This window comes from Delphinus delphis, chromosome 17, assembly GCF_949987515.2.
Source record: "Delphinus delphis chromosome 17, mDelDel1.2, whole genome shotgun sequence".
In the NCBI taxonomy this organism is placed as follows: domain Eukaryota; kingdom Metazoa; phylum Chordata; class Mammalia; order Artiodactyla; family Delphinidae; genus Delphinus; species Delphinus delphis.
The window spans coordinates 42,409,086-42,429,426 of record NC_082699.1 but is presented as its reverse complement, the minus strand read 5'-3'; the positions used below and the strand labels follow the sequence as shown (position 1 = coordinate 42,429,426).

The window sequence follows — 20,341 nt, the reverse complement described above, 5'->3', positions numbered from 1 at the left end:
TCCCAATCTCCAACAGACATAAACTGGGACCCTCCTGGATTAACTGGGATTATGGTTCCCCACATTCATACCGTTCTCTGCCCATCTACATACAGGCCACTCAGACCAGGGGCTAATGGGATGCTTCCAGGGTCCCTAAGAGCCTCTGTTTCTCCTCTAAATTTCCTGCTCTAAGTCTGATACCTGGAGTCTCCATCTTGACAAGTCCCTTCAGATTGATGTCTTCAGGTTAGGCTGCCGGTTTAGCTTTCAATTTGGTGGCTTCTCACTGGGACCATCTCTCCTGATCTACCAGCTCTCTACCTGGCCCTCCCAGCCCGGTCTCAGTCCGCACCTCTACACCGTCACTGCCCTCATGTCTCCCCTTGCCTTAGACGTCTGTCCCATTGCTACCCTTCCTTACATGATGAGTCTGTCCCTCTTCTCTGACCTCCTGTGGCCTCTATTACCTCTATCATTTGCTTTGCACTCAGCACAGCCCCATCGAGCAGCAGCTGACATTTTGGAAGTTTATTCAGTCTCCCTAACCGAAGCAACTGGCCACAAAGGTCCAGGGCCACTTAATCATCTGACTCCCAGCCTCTAACAGCTCAGGCATTTGGTGGAAGAGGATGAGAATAAGAACATGCATCAGGCCGGGGTCACACACAGTCTCTCCCAGTTTCCCATTCTTCAGCTTGAGCCCCTGCTCTAAGGAAGGCAGACATTCTTACACACTGACAGCGGCAGCAAGAGCAACACGCATCTCTAATAAACACAGCCCACGCCAGCTCCCCGGCAACCACAGCATTTCTTCTCATGCTTGTTGCTCTTCAGTAAATGTCAAACTCCAGAAGTTTCAGCAAAACCCTTAGAGACTCAAAGGCTGTCTACTACAGAGGACCGTTAGGCAATTATTTGGCAACACCCAGAGATCTGGGCTCCCCACTGCCTTCCAGTTTCCCGAGGGCCAAGGCTCGTCTCCTGCCCCAGCCATGGCCCCTAATGCCCCTGGCCCCGCCAACTCCCCGTCACTCACACAAGCTCTGGGCCCTCCCTGTTCCTTCTCTCACCCTAATTAACCAGACCCCCTCAACCTGTATCCTATAGCTCAGCTACTGGCCTTACTTCCAACTGATTTCCTTCTGACACAACAGCACACAAAGTTTCTCCCCATTTAACAACTGGTAAGGGAAAAATATATTTGTAAAACAAAATAGAGAGTATGACCTCATTTTGGTAAACATTAACAAAATGTTTAGAAGTAGATACTTATGTGGGGAAAGGTCTGGCAGAAAATACAACAAGCTATTAATAGTGCTTTTCTCATCTGTTTTAAGTTCCTCAATGAAAATAGATTATTTGCATAATAAAAATTAATGAAGAAAAAAAAGTGGGTGTTTCCACATTGGCTTCTTTTTTGCCAGTGTTAATGGATGTGGTACCCTGCTACCTATCACGGTCACGACCCACAGAATAAGGGGGAAAAAACAACGCAGGCTTAGGAGACCAATTCCATTTGTGGACTTCTGATGAGGGCCGTTTGAATCTCCATCAGTGCGTAAAAACAAACAAACAAACCCATTTTATTCTCATCATCACCTGCAAAGAACAGGCCCCACCTGCACTTTTGTTTTGTTGCTTTTTCCTTTCCCGTCCTCAGCTAAGAGTCACAGTGTGCTGGAAAGCGTAAGTTCTATGTGCAAAAAAATCATCATTGACTGTTTGTGGGAAGCAAAACAGAACAGGTCCTTTGAAAACAACAGAATGTGGAACAGGACATGTAGGATCCAGAGTTAGAAAACGAAGGTTCCAGGTCTGATGTCAGTCAAGTCCTTTTCCTTCCTTTCCTTGTGGATTTTCTGCCTCATAAGTATCCAGCTCAGTTTACTGAACACCTACTATTTGCCGGGCACTGTTTGTTGGTGGAAAGATAAATGAGGCTGTGCAAGTTTAAAGGGCTTTGCAGACACACTGGGAGGTGCCACATGCATATTAGGGATTCAATGGTCTGCCCTGCAGGTGCCCATGAAAACCGTTATCCATCACCGAAGAAATTAGATGCCATCCCCCCACCTCTCACCGGCCCTCGCAATGTGGAGCTGCCGCTCAATGGGAAACCGCTCAGCTGATCGTGAGCCAGTGCCTGTAGATCCGAGCACCGCCCTTGAGACTGCTTACCCAGGACCAGCGTTTGAGGCCGCTATTTGTTTTCTCTGACCGTGGTGCCTCACTGCACACAGCTGGCCTCTGACACCTGGCGGTCACTGGGGCCTGTCACTGAACTGCAGATCCGTACTTAGAAGGAAGGCTGCCTGCCTCTTCGAGGTGTCACTCAGCCACCTTACCCACCACCAACTGGACCTCGTGTATAACACGTGAGCTATACTGAAGTCAGGCCAGCCCAGACATACCTTCCAAACTGAATGAAAATCCGCCCAGTCCTTTCCGAGGAAATCAGTAACGGACAATTTTGTTTACATAGATTATCATAAATATGCCTGTTGCTGAGGACCCAGAGTGAGAAAATGCTAACCTCAGCCACAAACGAAGTCTTTAAAGTTCAAATTCTGACTAACAACTAGACCAGAGGACTTGGACCACTTTGTTGAAACTCACAGGAGAGCAACTGGATATGTGGCACCCCTCTCCCTTCTTACTAGCTTCTCTTGTGTTTCCCCATCAAGCAAGGCTGGGTGGGATACTCACCCACACACCGTTTCCCGTCCTCGGCCAGGGTGTAGCCACTGTAGCACTGGCAGACAAAGGAGCCCAGCAGGTTCACGCAGAGCTGCTCGCAGCCGTGGTCCTCCGCTGCACACAGGTCCTGGACTGGGGCAAAGCCATACCATTAGAACGTGGCTCTCAAGGAGGTGACCCTCGGTGACCCTCGGCCATCAAAAAGCAACTCTACAGCACTTGTCAAAATAACCTTTAGGGCTTCCCTGGTGGCGCAGTGGTTAAGAATCCACCTGCCAGTGCAGGGGACACAGGTTCGAGCCCTGCCCCGGGAAGATCCCACACGCCGCGGAGCAACTAAGCCTGTGCGCCACAACTACTGAGCCTGCTCTCTAGAGCCCGTGAGCCACAACTACTGAAGCCCGCGTGCCTAGAGCCCGTCCTCCGCAACAAGAGAAGCCACTGCCATGAGAAGCCTGCGCACGGCAACGAAGAGGAGGCCCCGCTCATCACAACTAGAGAAAGCCCGCACAGTAACGAAGACCCAACGCAGCCAAAGATCAATAAGTATTAATTTTTAAAAAATGACCTTTAAAAACATTGAAAATGTTATAAGATCATAGTGGAAAATTTGGGAAACAGAAAAAAATAGAAAAGAAAATTCACCTGTAATCCCCCACCTGCAGTCCTACCATCCAGAGGCCACCGCTGTTAACACTCGGGTTTGTTTCTATGTATATAGAAAAACTCATTTTTCAAAGTTGGAATTATTCATCTCTATTAAATGCATTAAATAATTTAAAATTAACATCTATTTGTGGGACTTCCCTGGTGGTCCAGTGGTTAAGACTCGGTGCTCCCAACGCAGGGGACATGGGTTCGATCCCTGTTCAGGGAACTAGATTCCACATGCTGGAACTAAGAGAGCCCCATGCCATAACTAAAGATCCTGCACGAGGCAACGAAGATCCTGCGTGCCGCACCCAAGGCCCAGTGCAGCCAAATAAATAATTAATTAAAAAACCCCACGAATTTGTATTTTTCCCATCTCAATGAAAGTGTTCTGAAAACATCTGGATGGTTCTTGAGGACTGAAGTTATCACAAGCAGGTATTTGCGCTTGTCTGCATCAAGTACCATTCCTATTCTTTGAGAACTAAAAGGCTTTGTCATCAGAGTCTCACCAAGGTACACACCGATATACACAGTCTCACCAAGGTACACACTGAAATACACAGTCTCACCAAGGTACACACCGATATACACAGTCTCACCAAGGTAACCTGGTGTTGTCTTTGACATTTTTTTTTTGTAAAATTTTATTTTTTTTTTCATTTTAACATCTTTATTGTAGTATAATTGCTTTACAATGGTATGTTAGTTTCAGCTTCACAACAAAATGAATCAGTTATATATATACATATGTTCCCATATCTCTTCCCGCTTGCGTCTCCCTCCCTCCCACCCTCCCTATCCCACCCCTCCAGGTGGTCACAAAGCACTGAGCTGATCTCCCCGTGCTATGCGGCTGCTTCCCACTAGCTATCTACCTTACGTTTGGTAGTGTATATATGTCCATGCCTCTCTCTCGCTTTGTCACAGTTTACCCTTCCCCCTCCCCATAGCCTCAAGTCCATTCTCTAGTAAGTCTGTGTCTTTATTCCTGTTTCACCCCTAGGTTTTTCATGAAATTTTTTTTCTTAAATTCCATATATATGTGTTAGCATACGGTATTTGTCTCTCTCTTTCTGACTTACTTCACTCTGTATGACAGACTCTAGGTCTATCCACCTCATTACAAATAGCTCAATTTTGTTTCTTTTTATGGCTGAGTAATATTCCACTGTATATATGTGCCACATCTTCTTTATCCATTCATCCGATGATGGACACTTAGGTTGTTTCCATCTCTGGGCTATTGTAAATAGAGCTGCAATGAACATTTTGCAGAAGCTGAGAGAGAGCACAGTGAAAAGACCTGCTACTCCACCAAAAGCATGGCAGGTCTAGAAGAGCCCCTTATTCCCAAGTCTGCCTTAGTCTCTTTGGACATAGTTTTCCTCACTCCATTTCTCTATCAGAAGGAGCTTTCAAAATCCTCTTTGTGCTCTACTTATTCATCCCATAAATGAGGAAAATGGGAAGCCAAAGGAGGTTAGGTAGATGTATCAAAGATTACTAGGGAGAAATGAATGTATGGCTATTAACAATTCTATTTTGATCAAATATTTATTAGTGCTGGGTCCTGGCTATTTACTCAAATGCAATGTAAGAACACATTCACAGCAGTGCATTTACTGCCGTGGAACTAAGAATCTATCAGAGGATGAAACGGTTAAAGGCATTTTCACTCCATCACCGACTCAGTCTCTCCTTTGAAGAAACAGGCTGACATGATGGCATTATTCCTCAGCAAGGAGAACGGCTTGGTTTCATAACTAGCTCTTTGAGTGACTTTACCATTAAAGTTGGAGAAAATCAAAGAGCATTAAAGGGATTGAATATATGAAAAATTGTTTTCCTCTGGTTAAAAGTTACCACTATGACAGCTATGGTAAAAACTTAATACATAGGGCTTCCCTGGTGGCGCAGTGGTTGAGAGTCTGCCTGCCGGTGTGGGGGACACGGGTTTGAGCCCTGGTCTGGGAAGATCCCACGTGCCACGGAGCAACTGGGCCCGTGAGCCACAAATACTGAGCTCTGTGCGTCTGGAGCCTGTGCTCCGCAGCAAGAGAGGCCGCAACAGTGAGAGGCCCGCGCACCGCGATGAAGAGTAGCCCCCGCTTGCCACAACTAGAGAAAGCCCTTGCACAGAAACGAAGACCCAACACAGCCAAAAATAAATAAATGAATAAATAAATTAAAAAAAACAAACAAACAAACAAACAAAAAAAACTTAATACATAGAAAGCTGGATTAATCCCTGAATCCAATGGCTACGCTTTAATGTAATCTCCTAGGTCTTTGAGTTTTATAGTTTATTATGCTTTTAGATAATTATAACATATCAAATTGATAAAAAAGATAAAAGCTGATATATTCATCACCTCTATCAAATGCATTAAATTTTTTAAAAAAAATAAAAGCTACATCATAAGATGAAAAAACATTTAGGTCTAAGATTCCACAAATAAGGATTCTGGTTTTAAAATACTAAAAGAATTATTTTCATTCCCAAATCAATAAAGTAGATGAAAAAATTATCGATGCAAATTCCTCCCTTCCCAGTCTATTTCTATCTTATATTTCCAGTTGGGAACTCCAACTGAGATTTCCCCTGGATCCAGATATAAGGAAAAGAGCAAGAATCAGAAAAAACTTCAGCTCATGCAAAAATCATGGTGAATAATTAAAGAGTGACAAAATTTACAGTTAGTTACAAGCTTAAGCCAGAGACCTAAGAAAAATTTGAATCATCAGATACTTTTCATTTATTCAGTCAATGAAGCACCTAGTTTATCCCAGGCACTGGGGATATAGTGGTGAACCAAACAGATAAAGGGGTTCCTGCCGACACACAGCTGGTACTCTAGGGTTAGTCATGTGAAGTTCTAGGAAGAGCATTTCTGATAGAAACTCAGAAGTGGAATTTATCCAAAGAAAAACAAAAACACTAATTCAAAAAGATATATGCACCCCTATGTTCATTGAAGCATTACTTACAACAGCCAAGATACAGCAGCAACCTAAGTGTCCATCAACGGATGAATGGATAAAGAAGATGTGCTACATACAATCAATGAAATGTTACTCAGCCATAAAAAAAGAATGAAATGTTGCCATTTGTGACAACATGGATGAACCTTGAGGGTATTATGCTAAGTGAAATAAGTCAGACAGAGAGAGACAGATACATACGATCTCACTTATACGTGGAATCTAAAACACAAAACAAGTGAACAAGCATAACAAGACAGAAACAGACTCATGGATACAGAGAACAAACTGGTGGTTGCCAGAGGGGACGGGTTAAGGATATGAATGAAATAGGTAAAGGGGATTAAGAGGTACAAACTTCCAGCTATAAAATAAGTAAGTCACAGGGACGTAATGTACACATAGGGAATATAATCAATGATACTGTAACGACTTTGTCCGGTGACAGATGGTAACTGGACTTATTGTGGTGATTATTTCAAAAAGTATATAATGAAAATGTAAAATACTGAATCACTACATTGTACACCTGAAACTAACACTGGATGTAAAGAGTGTTTCTGACTGAAAGAACAGTGAATGCAAAGATCCTTAGGTAGGGCTTCTCTGGTGGCACAGTGGTTGAGAGTCCACCTGCCGATGCAGGGGACACGGGTTCGTGCCCCGGTCCGGGAAGATCCCACATGCCGCGGAGCGGCTGGGCCCGTGAGCCATGGCCGCTGAGCCTGCGCGTCCGGAGCCTGTGCTCCACAACGGGAGAGACCACAAAGGTGAGAGGCCCGCGTACCGCAAAAAAAAAAAAAAAAAGTCCTTAGGTAGAACAAACTAGCCCCATTTGAGGACTGGGAAGGCCAGAGTAGCTATCAGATGCATCCTAAATAACTAAAATACAAAATAGAACATGCTAGAAATCCAGAAGAGAGGTGCTGCCAATACAATGGGAGTTCAGAACGGGGATGGCTTACTGCCAGCCGAGGCTGGATCCCTCAGAAAAGTCTGGCAGGCAAGCGGCAGAGAATGGAGAAAGGGAAATGGACCCAGGGCTGAGGGAACAGTAAATGTGCGAAACCGAGGGAAGCAGGACAGGCATGGTAGCTGACTTCCACTCTGGGAATTCCAAGGGAAGTAGCAGGAGGGAGCACTGGAAGGACGATTGACACCAGATGGCAGAGGGCCTGGAATCAGGCTGCACGGTCTGAACTGTGCCCAGCAGGCAGTGGGGACCACTCAAGGTAAAAGCCTTCCAAAGGGACACGGGCCATTTTACCTGAGCTGTGCTTCGGAAGGATAATTCTGGTTGCATCACAGTTTCTTTTAGCTCTGGGAAATATAAAGGACTTCTAGAACAGATAAATGAAAATCACTGCTTTGGGAACAGCAGTAGTTTTCTGAATTCCAAGCCAAAGTAGCTTGGGTTTGCTTGCACGTTGATGGGAAAATCAACCTCTTGACAGGAGGACCTTCAATTGTTCTTCAGAGCTCTCGGCCCCGCCCATCGGCTGTCTGTGCATGTCAGTGCACCCCTGCACTTCTCCCTCCTGGCATGTGTCACAATGTTAATCACATAGGCATTTATGTAGTGATGTATTTACTGTGTCTCCCTTGCTAGGCTCCCTAACTGGGAGGAGAGCGTCCCTGCACAAAGTCCTGATGGCTGGAAAATGACACCCCAGTACACTGGACCAACATACCCCCAAATCCCAAGCCCATCTCTGAAGGTGGGGGGGGTAGGAGCTTCTCCACCTGGGTCCCCCTTCTCAGCTCCCACAGCTGCTACGCCTCCTCTCTGTGTCCAGCAGGAATCCTACCCAGCAGTGGTTACGAAGAAGTGGTGGCAGTTTAAGTAATTTTTTTCTCTTATTTATAATGATCTGTTTTTGAATTTTCTAACAAGAGCTTATACAAAGAGCTTTTATAATAATGAAAAAAATCAACGTTACAAAAGAACCCCTTTGAAAGTAGCATCTTAAAAGCAGTGAGGACTTCCCTGATGGCGCAGTGGTTAAGAATCCGCCTGCCAGTGCCGGGGACACGGGTTCGATCCCTGGTCCGGGAAGATCCCACATGCCGCGGAGCAACTAAGCCCGTGCGCCACAACTACTGAGCCTGAGCTCTAGAGCCCGCGAACCACAGCTGAGCCCGCAAGCCACAACTACTGAAGCCTGCGTGCTACAACTACTGAAGCCCACGTGCCAAGAGAAGCCACCGCAGTGAGAAGCCCGTGCACTGCAACCAAGAGTAGCCCCTGCTCGCCGCAACTAGAGAAAGCCCGCGCGTAGCAAGGAAGACCCAACACAGCCAAAAATAAAAATTAAAAAGATAAAAAATAAAGTGTGTCTTTATAAAATAAAATAAAAGCAGTGAACCAGGATCTTGAAGCAATAAGCATTTTTCCCCCAAGACTTCCCCCCATAAGGTAGGTAGAGAGGCAATGAGATGCTTATGCCTTCCGGAACAGGACAGCCATGAATCACTACAGGGTCTCATCTACCAGGGCATGACCTCGCTGCTCATTAGAACCATCTGGGGACCTTTGGAAAATCCTGATGCCCAGCCCAACCCCTTAAATCAGACAGCTGGGGCTGGGATGCAGGCAACACTGTTTGCTAAAGCTCCCAGATAACTCCAGTGTGCAGCCAGGTTGAGAGCCATTGAACCTACAGGATAAAAGTCTTCACAATCCTTCAAGGGGAAGGGGCCCAGATGCAAGAGTCAGCCTCCCCCTTCATCAACTGAGTCTGCAGGCTCAGATTCTTCTTTTAAGCAAATCTCAGATTTTTTTGCTGTCCTTGGACCCCTCTCCAAGTGGCTAAAAGACCCCGGACACTAAGTGAGGGTGCAAAGTGTGGTAGGAACAGGAGTTCCAGAAGAACGATCCCACAAACAGCAGGCCTGCCAGCTAGCCTCAGGCCTTTCATACTGTTTTTAGAACACTGGGGATTTATGGCCACTAGTGCTCTGTACTGTCTGTCCCAAAGGAAACCATGGAGGATTAATTTAATTAAACAAAGAGTAAGGAATAAATACAGGCTAGGTTCTCACAAAACAACTTTGTTGTTTTTCTGGCAGTGGTCGCTTCCATTTGAAACAAATACAGATGTTTTTGGATGATTCCTTATTCTTTAGGAAAACAAAATTTCTTTTTCTCACAGCCTGAGAGGATTTCACTGAAGGGTGATAAAACTGGGCGTCGGAGAAGCAGTGGATTCAGAGTTCCCATTACCCTTCCAAGCCTTCTCTACTCCGTTACCCCCACTCATGGCTACTGACTTCAGCCCGATGTCACCTCCTCCAGGAAGCCTTCTTCAGCTTGGCTGAGCTTAGAGTCTCCTTCCTCTAGGCTCCTCTAGCCCTATACACACCATTTAGCCCACAGTATTAGAAGGACCGGATCACAGGTCTGTCTGCCCCATGAGAATGATCTGGTCTGACTCAGTTTTGATTCCCCAGTGTTCTAGCGCATGTAGTTGGTGCCCCGTAAGTGTTCGTCTACTGAATGAACAGTGACAAAGTCCCATACCCCTTGCCTCCCAACAGGGATGTTCCTAGAGTCCTAAAACAACTGCTCCATCAGAAATGGGGTCCTGGGAAGTTGAGTGAGATGGGAATAAAATGCTTCCCGAGTCTCTGTACCTCTCCTCGTCCCCAGCAAGAGATATTCCTCTCCCAGAAGAGTACAATGACATCGGGGAGCCAGCCCCCAGCTGCAGACACCAGAATTCTCATGACAGCTAAGGAACCAGCTGCCTTGCTGTCTGCTGCATCCCTGGTACCTAGCACAGTGCCTGGCACATTGTAGGTGCTCATTAAGTGCTTGTGATGAATGGATGCATGGACCCAACACCTGAAATACAGGGTTGTCAGTCATTCCTCACTCATCAGTCTTACCCAGGCTGTAAGCTCTGAAAGGCACAGGATAAGTCTTCTGTGGTCTTCAGGGTGCCTGTGACACCACACACTTCACATAGCACGTGCTTAGTGGACACGTGTTGATCTAACTTGACAGTCACCAGCCTGGAGTACTCAGGGATGGGGGGCTCTCATCTGACCACGCCCTTTTAGAGGTCAAGTTCCCCTTCACGGGCTTCCCTTACCACAGTTATAACAACACTTAATTTGCAATTGTTAATTTCATGTCTACTTCCCCTGCCATCTGAAGGCAGTGATTGTTCTGTTCAGCCCTGCAGCTCAAATAACTAGCATGGTGTTTGGCATGTGGTCAATTTTTTAAAATATATTTGAATGACTGAATTCATTCATTCGTCAAATTGCTCAAACGGCTGAGAGAAAAACAGTGAATAAAATAGATTAAAAAAATCAATCGATCTCTGTCCCTATGTAGCGGATATTCAAGTGGGAAGCCAGCTCCTACTGACTCACATTGGCAGACCGTGCCCACTTCTTCCCAATTCTGCGTTCAGCAAGGTCAAGTGGGTAGCTTGAAATCAGCCATGGTGGTAGTATTGACAATACAGGAATTGGTGAACATTGCAAATTGGAGCTTTTCCCCCTGGAGACCTGGTTGTTAAACATTTACTAGCATACCATGGACAGGGGCCAGACATAAACAACATAAACAGGTAAAAATATATATTACAGGGGCTTCCCTGGTGGCGCAGTGGTTGAGAGTCCGCCTGCCGATGCAGGGGACACGGGTTCGTGCCCCGGTCCGGGAGGATCCCACATGCCGCGGAGCGGCTGGGCCCGTGAGCCATGGCCGCCGAGCCTGCGCGTCCGGAGCCTGTGCTCCGCAACGGGAGAGGCAACAACAGTGAGAGGCCCGTGTACCGGGGCGGGGGGGGAAAAATATATATATATATATATACTCTGTTAGATCTTAGAAGTGCTATAGAACAAAATTAAGCAGGAAAGGGGGGTTGGGAGTATGGAGGAAAGGGAGCTTCTGCTTTAAATAGTGTGGTCAGAAGGTGGTCTCACAGAAAAGATTATTTTATACAAGGACCTGAAGGACGTAATATGAAAAAGTAGGGATCAAGGGGATTGAATCTTGGAGGAGGAGATAAGGGGCAGTTATGTTTCTTTCCATAGGGCTTAAGGGAAGCAATCAGATAGAATGAAAAGAATATTGCCTTTGGAGCCAGACCTGGCTTCAGCGAGGTGACCTGCGTGACTTCATGTAAGTGATTTCTGTGAGATTGAATTTTCATAGAGGTTAAATAATTAAGTGGAGAAAACATCTTATGGCAGGGTTAAATGAGATAATATAGATGATAAAGCATCTGAGAGATGGGAGGTACTCAACAAATGTTAGTCTCCTTTTTTCCTAGTTTAGGGTAAAGAAAGGTCTTGGTGGTGCAGGCCTAGTTAAGCATGGAGGAAAGGTGAACCCCAACCAAATTTTGCCTACATCACAATTCTAACATAATATCACTTTATTGGGTGCCTATGAAACCCGCCACTAGATTCAGATTTCTTTAAATGACATCAACGTATCTGTGACTAAGTTTTTGGTTCGTGAGTTCTATGCTGAATTGATCTGACACAGCAAAGTAGGCAATTTTGAATTTTATAACAAAAGATCTCAACAAACACAAACAATGCCTTTCCAGAGGGCAAATGTTAGCATATATAGCTGACAGTCAGCAAAATCCACTTGCTTCTCTGGTTTCCTGGAGAATTTAGGAGGGATGTTAACTGCATCTGCTCAGTCTTCCCAAGTGAAATAAATCAGTGAGGATTTGATAACTAAGAGCCCCAGGGCTATGCTCAAAGCCTTCCCTAGCGTTCCCCTGAGGCTCACAGCCATTCTAGATTTCAGGGCCTTCCTCAGTGTGTGATCTTGAAACCCTAGCACAGCACCTCCGCCCAAGAACTTGGAAAACTTCCGTCTGGTTACACTGGATGAGAAGCACGGGACAAGGACTGCAGTGGTTGTGCCTGACATCACCCTGGGCGAGATCAAAGGCTTTTTACTGACTTTGCAGAATTTTAGACAAGCCGCATGGCGTGCTGTCGACACCGATGACAGTTTAATTTCTCCTCTGGACTTAGAGCAAAATGAACACCTTTAAAGACATGCTCCACTTTTTTTTTACGGCTCCTGCTGCTATTTAGCTTGAGATGTAGAAATCAGAAATTATGTATCACAGCGAGAGAGAAGAGAAATTTATTATCAGAGCTGTTATTTCACTCAGCTGGGAACAACGCCATTTCTGCCTGCTCCAACCCCGAAAACTCACTTGGAGTTAGGGCTCTGCAAACATCTGCCAAACCTAAGCCTGCATTTTGGGGACCATCCCCCTTCTTCCATCATGTCTGAAAGCCCTAATCTTATTTTGACAGCTGCGGTTTGGAGTTAAAGACTTTCAGCAGTAAATGGGAGCCATCAGCCTTGTCTCTGCTGGAAGAAACACCACCAACCCAACGTCACCCAGAAGAACAAACCTGTCCTTCCAGGCAAACTCCAGCTGTGCCTCGCATCCCTCCTCCCCCCACGGCTTCATTCTTTTTCAATCAGTTCTCCTATTCATGAACGAGATTTTCGTTTTCTTTTCAGAAGGGGAAAAGAGGAGGATCCCCAAAACAAAGCCTGAAAACATAAGTAAATCTGACTGAACGAGGTTGATCAAAATGATAAATAAGAGTGAACGCATAATGCCCTAGTCATGCAGAGCGCTTTGCAATTTCCAAATGGCTGTCAGTCACATCATCACGGTCTCAGTATGAACTCCCTGAGGAGTGGAATCTCCCAGGGAGAGATCTAGTTTGAAACAGCGGGGGCAGTCGTTTTCAAACTTGACCAGAATCCCCTGGAGGGCTTTAAAAGGATGTTAAAAGGACACCCTCCTAGGCTGCATCCCTGGAGTCCCTGATTCAGTAGGTCTGGGGTGAGTAGGGCCTAGGAATTTGCATTCCTAACAAGTTGACCCGCAAAGCCGCCCGTTCGTGTGCGCGCACGCAGTCTGCTCGCTCTTGCACTTGCTCCGCGCTGTCTCAGCTTTGTGGGCTGCCCCGAAGCTGAGCCCTTGACCTCCCCTTTCCACACTCCCTTCCTCCCTCCAAGATTCCATCCATCTTCAGGGCCAATTACCACCACCAAGCGTATCCAGCCAGGCATTTTCTTTTTCATCTCCAGTTGCATCCAACCACATGTGTGGGCTCTCGCCCGGACTCACTGCTTTCCCCGCAAAACCAGTTTTCCTCTCTTAAGTTATTTATCAGTTTAAATTCTAACAACCCTCACCCACCATTCCCCATCTTCGGTCATAAACTCCTCCCTGGGGTGGGGATTACTGCTATGATCTCCTAATTAACTCCATGGGCATAAGAAACACATGCACTGAATTGACTGAACTGATTTGAACTGTAAACTGATTGCATCGTCCATGTTCTGCTCTGCACGTGCAGAGCACAAGGGAAGCCAAGATCTGAGTGTTCTTGGAGGGTCTTGGGTCTCAAACATATAAGAGGAAACACTTTTCTCCCACACACCACAAGGGCATCTGGCTCATAGAGGGGAATCAGTAAGTATTGAATGAATAAATGAATGAATGAGTGGATGGATGGATGGTATTTCGGCACCTATTATCTAATCCTAATTCTAATCCTCTGTATATATGACTGCCACGGTCAATTTACTAAAATGTGGTTTTCCCCTTGACACCCTGTGTTCAGCCCCTCTATCCACCAAAGACAGCAGCTGGAACTCAGCTTGGGAATCAAATCACTCCATAATTTGTTCCAGCTTAAATTCCCTTCCTCATCCCCCACTAATGTCCCAAACAAACTATTCCAAATAGGCAGTCTGTACAGTTAGCATCCCCTAAAGACAACAAGCTCTACGTTTCTCTTCTCTTCCTTGATTTGCTAGAAAAACCCCTATTCCCCAAAGCCTTCCCTGATTGTTCCATGACTCTTTCTCCAATCTCTTCTCTTGCAGCCTTCTGTCTCAGCACCAGTTACCTACCCAAACCACCCTGTTCTGAAAATACATATACATACATACATATATATTATTGAATTTAAATGACGTACAATAAACTACACATATTCAACATAGACAAGCTGGTAAACTTGACATATCAACATATCATCACCATAATCAAGATAACATATCCATCACCTCCAAATCCCCAAAGTTTCCTAGTGCCCCTCTGTAATCCCTCCACCTGTCCCTTCTCTCCCCTTGGCCCCAGGCAACCACTAATCTGCTGATCATAGATTAGTTACCATTTTCTAAAATTTCATATAAATGGAATCCTACAATATGTACTCTTTTTTTTTTTTTTTGGTCTCATTTCTTTCATTCAACACGGTTATTTTGACATTTATCCAGCTTGCTGCATGGGTCAATAGCTCATCCTTTTCACTGCCTAGTAGTATTACATTGTATGCATATGTCACAATTTGTTAAGAATTCACCTGTTGATGATTTGGGCTATTTCCAGTTTTAGGTTATTACAAGTAAAGCTGCTATAAACATTTGTTTGGATATAAACTTTAATTTCTTTTAAGTAAATACCTAAAAGTGGAATTATGGTAGGTACATACGTAACTTTGTAAGAAACTGCTAAACTGTTTTCCAAAGTGGTTGAACCATTTTACATTCCTACCAGGAACAATGATAATTCTGTTCCCAACTTTGCTAATACTTGGCATGGTCAATATTTTAAGATGTATCCAATCTAGTAGAAGTATAGTGGTATCTCATTGTGGCTTTAATTTGTATTTCCTTAGTATCTAATAAGTTTGAGCATCTCTTCTTTATATATCTTCTTTGGTTTAGTGTCTATTCAAATCTTTTGCCCTTTTTTTTTTTTTTCTTGTACGCGGGCCTCTCACTGTTGTGGCCTCTCCCGTTGCGGAACACAGGCTCCGGACGCATAGGCTCAGCGGCCGTGGCTCACGGGCCCAGCCGCTCCGCGGCATGTGGGATCTTCCCGGACCGGGTCACGAACCCGTGTCCCCTGCATCGGCAGGCGGACTCTCAACCACTGCGCCACCAGGGAAGCCCTCTTTTGCCCATTTTGACTGGGCTGTTTATTTTTCTATTATTGAGTTGTAAGAATTCTTTATAAATTCTAAGGTCCTTTGTTGGATATATATTTGCAAATATTTAATTCCAGTCTGTGACTTGACCTTTTCCCTTTAGTAGCAGTGTATCTGGAAGAGCAAATGTTTTAATCTTGATGATGTTCAATTTACTGAGTTTTTCTTTTATGTTTTGTGTCCTATTTAAAAAATCCTTGCCAAACCCAGGGTTATCAAAATTTTTTCTTTCATTTTCGTCTAGACATTTAAATGTTTCTACTCTATATTAACATTTTAAATCAATTTTGAATAAATTTTTGTATAAGGTGTGATGTAAGGGTCAATGTGCATTTTTTGGCCCGTGCCAATCCTATTGTAACACCACCTGTTGATGACATTATTTTTTCCCCATGAATTGCCTTGACACCTTTGTCAAAAAACACTTCACCATATACATGTGGGTCTATTTCTGGACTATATTCTGCTCAGGTGTTGTCCATCGTTACACCAATACTGCACTGTTTTGATTACTGCTGCTTTACAGTCAGTCCTCAAGTAAGATAATTTGATCCCCACAACTTTATTTCAAAGTTTTAGTTGATCCTCATTATTTGCAGATTCTGTATTTGCGAATTCACCTACTTGATAAAATTTTTCTTGGAACCCAAAATCAATACTTGCAGCATTTTCAGGGCCATTCATGGATCTGTACAGAGTGGTGAAAAAATTGAGTCACCTGGGGCTTCCCTGGTGGCGCAGTGGTTGAGAGTCCGCCTGCCGATGCAGGGGACACGGGTTCATGCCCCGGTCTGGGGAACATCCCACGTGCCGCGGAGCGGCTGGGCCTGTGAGCCATGGCCGCTGAGCCTGCGCGTCTGGAGCCTGTGCTCCGCAACGGGAGAGGCCACAACAATGAGAGGCCCGCGTACAGCAAAAAAAAAAAAAAAAAATTGAGCCACCTAACGCACTTTCCCAGTGAAGGTCAAACAAGCAATGCTCTGACTTCTTGTTTTAGCTCTCATACTGTAAATAAGCATTTTTTTGGTGTTCTATTTAGGGCCATATTTAAAAAAATTTTTGTGCTTTCTATTGGTGACCTCACTGTGTAAAATGGCTCCTAACAATAGTGTTGAAGTGCGGTCTAGTGTTCCTAAGGCAAGAAGGCCGTGATGTGCCTTTTGGAGGAAAGATGTGTGTTACATGAGCTTCATTCAGGCGTGAGTAATAGTGCTGTTGGCTGTGAGTTCAGTGTTAATGAATCAACAATATACAATTCTGTCTTTAAACAGAAACACCCATAAAACAAGGTTCTGTATCGATTGGCGAAATGTTGTGGCCAGAAGCTCTCAGGAAACGAACCCTGTACTTCCCCTAGGAACGATGATCCAGTAATCACTATTTCAATGTTAACAGAGACTTATAAACCATAGCTATCGTGAATAATAAGAATCAATCATATTTGACTATTCAATTGTTTTCATTTTCATTTATATATTAGAATCAGATTATCAGTTTCTACCCAAAAAATTCTGCTAGGATTTTGATAGAGATTGCTTTGAATCTATAGGTCATTTTGGAAAGAACTGACATCTTAGCAATAGTAAGTCTTCTATTCGATGATTTGACATATCTCTCCATTTATTTAGGTCTTCTTTAATTTGTTGCAGACATCTTTTGTCTTTGTCAATGTACATCTTTTGTCAAATTGATCCCTAATTTCTATATTTCTGATACTAGTGTAAAATGGTACTTTTTAAATGTCTATTTCAGATTTTTGTTGCCAGTATATAAAAATACAATCAAATAATTTTGTATATTGAGTTTTTATCTTGCAACCTTGCTGAATTCATTAAATAATTTTAGTAGCTTTTTTGAAGATTCTATTAGCTTTTCTACATATGCAATCACATAGTCTGTAAATAAAGACAGTTTTACCTTTTCCTTTCCAATCTGTATGACTTTCTAATTTCTTTTTATTTCATTATTATATCAGTTAAAGCATCCAGTCCAATGTTGAATGGAAGTGTGGCAGTGGACGTACTTTCTTGTTCCTTATCTTAAAAGGAAAACACTTAGTCTTTTACTCTTGAGTATGATGTTCACTGTAGGTTCTTTCATAGGTGCTCTTTATCAGGTTGAGGAATCTCCCTTTTATTTCTAGTTTATTGAGAGTTTTTATCATGAACAAATGTTGGGTATTGTCCAATGCTTTTTGGGCATCTATTGAAATGATCCTATACTTTTTCATTTTTTTAATCTGTTAATATGGTGAATTGAATTATATTGATTTTTATTGAAGTATAGTTGATGTTGTATAAGTTACAGGTGTACAGTACAGTCATTCACAATTTTTAAAGGTTGTACTCTATAATTATTATAAAATATTGGCTATATTCCCTGTGCTGTGCAATATATCCTTGTAGTTTTGTGTGTGTGTGTGTTTTTGTGGCTGCACTGGGTCTTCATTGTTGCACAGGGGCTTTCTCTAGTTGCAGCAAGCTGGGGCTACTCTTTTTTTTTTTTTTTTTTTTTTTTTTTTTGCTGTACACGGGCCTCTCACTGTTGTGGCCTCTCCCGTTGTGGAGCACAGGCTCCGGACGCGCAGGCTCAGCGGCCATGGCTCATGGGCCTAGCCGCTCCGCGGCATGTGGGATCTTCCCGGACCGGGGCACAAACCCGTGTCCCCTGCATCGGCAGGCGGACTCTCAACCACTGTGCTACCAGGGAAGCCCTGGGGCTACTCTTTGTTGCAGTGTGCAGGCTTCTCATTGGGGTGGCTTCTCTTGTTGCAGAGCATGGGCTCTAGATGCGCAGGCTTCAGTAGTTGTGGCTCGCAGGCTCAGTAGTTGTGGCGCACAGGCTTAGTTGCTCCGCAGCATGTTGGATCTTCCCAGACCAGGGATTGAACCCGTGTCCCCTGCATTGACAGGCGGATTCTTAACCACTGCACCACCAGGCAAGTCCATTGTAGCTTATCTTATACATAATAGTTTGTACCTCTTAATCTCCTACCCTTACTTACTCCTTCCCCTTCCCTCTCCCCACTGGTAACCACTAATTTGTTCTTCATACCTGTGAGTCTGTTTCTTTTTATTATATTCACTAGTTTGTTGTATTTTTTTAGATTCCACATATCAGTGATAACTTCCAGTATTTACCTTTCTCTGTCTGACTTATTTCACTTAGCAAAATAATACCCTCCAAGTCCATTCATGTTGTTGCAAATGGCAAAATTTAATTCTTTTTTATGGCTGAGTAGTATTCCATTGTATACATATATCACATCTTCTTTATGCATTCATCTGTTGATGGACACTTAGGTTACTTCCATATCTTGGCAATTGTAAATAATGCTGCTATGAACATTGGGGTGCATGTATCGCGTTTTTGTTTCTTTCGAATATATACCCAGGAGTGGAATTGCTGGATCATACGGTAGTTCTTTTTTAGTTTTTTGAGAAACCTCTATACTGTTTTCCACAGTGGCTTCACCAACAGTGTATGAGGGTTCCCTTTTCACCACATCCTCGCCAACATTTGTTATTTGTGTTCTTTTTGATGATAGCCATTCTGATGGGGGTGAGGTGACACCTCATTGTGAATTTGATTTGCACTTCCCTGATGGTTAGCGATGTTGAGCTTCTTTTCATGTACCTGTTGGGCATCTGCATGTTCTCTTTGGAGAAATGTCTGTTCAGGTCTTCTGCCCGTTTTTCAATTGGGTTGTTTGTCTGTTTTGATGTTGAGTTGTATGAGCTGTTTATATCTTTTGGATATTAACCCCTTATCGATCATATCATTTGCAAATACTCTCATTCAGTAGGTTGGTTTTTCGTTTTGTCAATGGTTTCCTTTGCTGTGCAAAAGCTTTTAAGTTTAATTAGGTCCCATATGCTTAGTTTTGCTTTTATTTCCTTTGTTTTAAGAGACAGATCCAAAAACATATTATGATATATCTCAAAGAGTGTTCTGCCTGTGTTTTCCTCTAGGAGTTTTGTGGTTTCTGATCTAACATTTAGGTCTTTAATACATTTTGAGTTTATTTTTGTATACGGTGTTAGAAAATGTTCTAATTTCATTCTTTTACATGTAGGTGTCCAGTTTTCCTAGCACCACTTATTGAAGAGACTGTCTTTTCTCCATTGTATATTCTTACCTCCTCTGTAATATATTAATTGACCATAAGTGTGTGGGTTTATTTCTGGGCTCTCTATTCTGTTCCATTAATCTATGTGTCTGTTTCTGTGTCAGTACATACTGTTTGGATTACTGTAGCTTGGTAGCACAGTCTAAAGTCAGGGAGTGTGATTCCTCTACCTCTGTTCTTCTTTCTCAAGATTGTGTTGGCTATTTAGGGTCTTTTGTGTTTCATACAAATTTCAAAATTATTTGCTCTAGTTCTGTGAAAAATGCCATTGGTATTTTGATAGGGATTGCACTGAATCTATAGCTTGCCTTGGGTAGTATGGTCATTTTAACAATATTAATTCTTCCAATCCAAGAACACAGTATATCTTTCCATCTATTTGTGTCATCTTCAATTTCTTTCATCAGTGCTTTATAGTTTTCCAAGTACAGGTCTTTTACCTTCTTAAGTAGGTTTATTCCTAGGTATTTTATTCTTTTTGATGCAATGGTAAATGGGATTGTTTCCTTAATTTCTCTTTCTGATATTTCAGTGTTAGTGTATAGAAATGCAACAGATTTCTGTGTATTAATTTTGTATCCTGCAGGGCTTCCCTGGTGGCACAGTGGTTAGGAATCTGCCTGCCAATGCGGGGGACACGGGTTCAAGCCCTGGTCCGGGAAGATCCCACATGCCATGGAGCAACTAAGCCTGTGTGCCACAACTACTGAGCCTGTGCTCTAGAGCGCGTGAGCCACAACTACTGAGCCCGTGTGCCACAACTGCGGAAGCCCACGTGCCGAGAGCCCATGCTCCGCAACAAGAGAAGCCACCGCGATGAGAAGCCTGTGCACTGCAACAGAAGAGTAGCATCCACTCGCCACAACTAGAGAAAGCCTGTGCACAGCA

The 20,341-nt window shown here is 43.8% G+C and overlaps 1 protein-coding gene across 3 annotated transcripts in view; it reads right to left on the bottom strand.

The window, feature by feature from the left end:
- The window catches only part of MATN2 (matrilin 2), a 155,376-nt gene that overhangs the window by 70,150 nt on the left and 64,885 nt on the right, over positions 1-20,341 (bottom strand). For all 3 annotated transcript variants that reach the window (XM_059994950.1, XM_059994951.1, XM_059994952.1), the window contains one exon: positions 2,689-2,811. In XM_059994950.1, the coding sequence (XP_059850933.1) occupies positions 2,689-2,811 (123 nt within the window). The remainder of the gene's footprint in view (positions 1-2,688; positions 2,812-20,341) is intronic.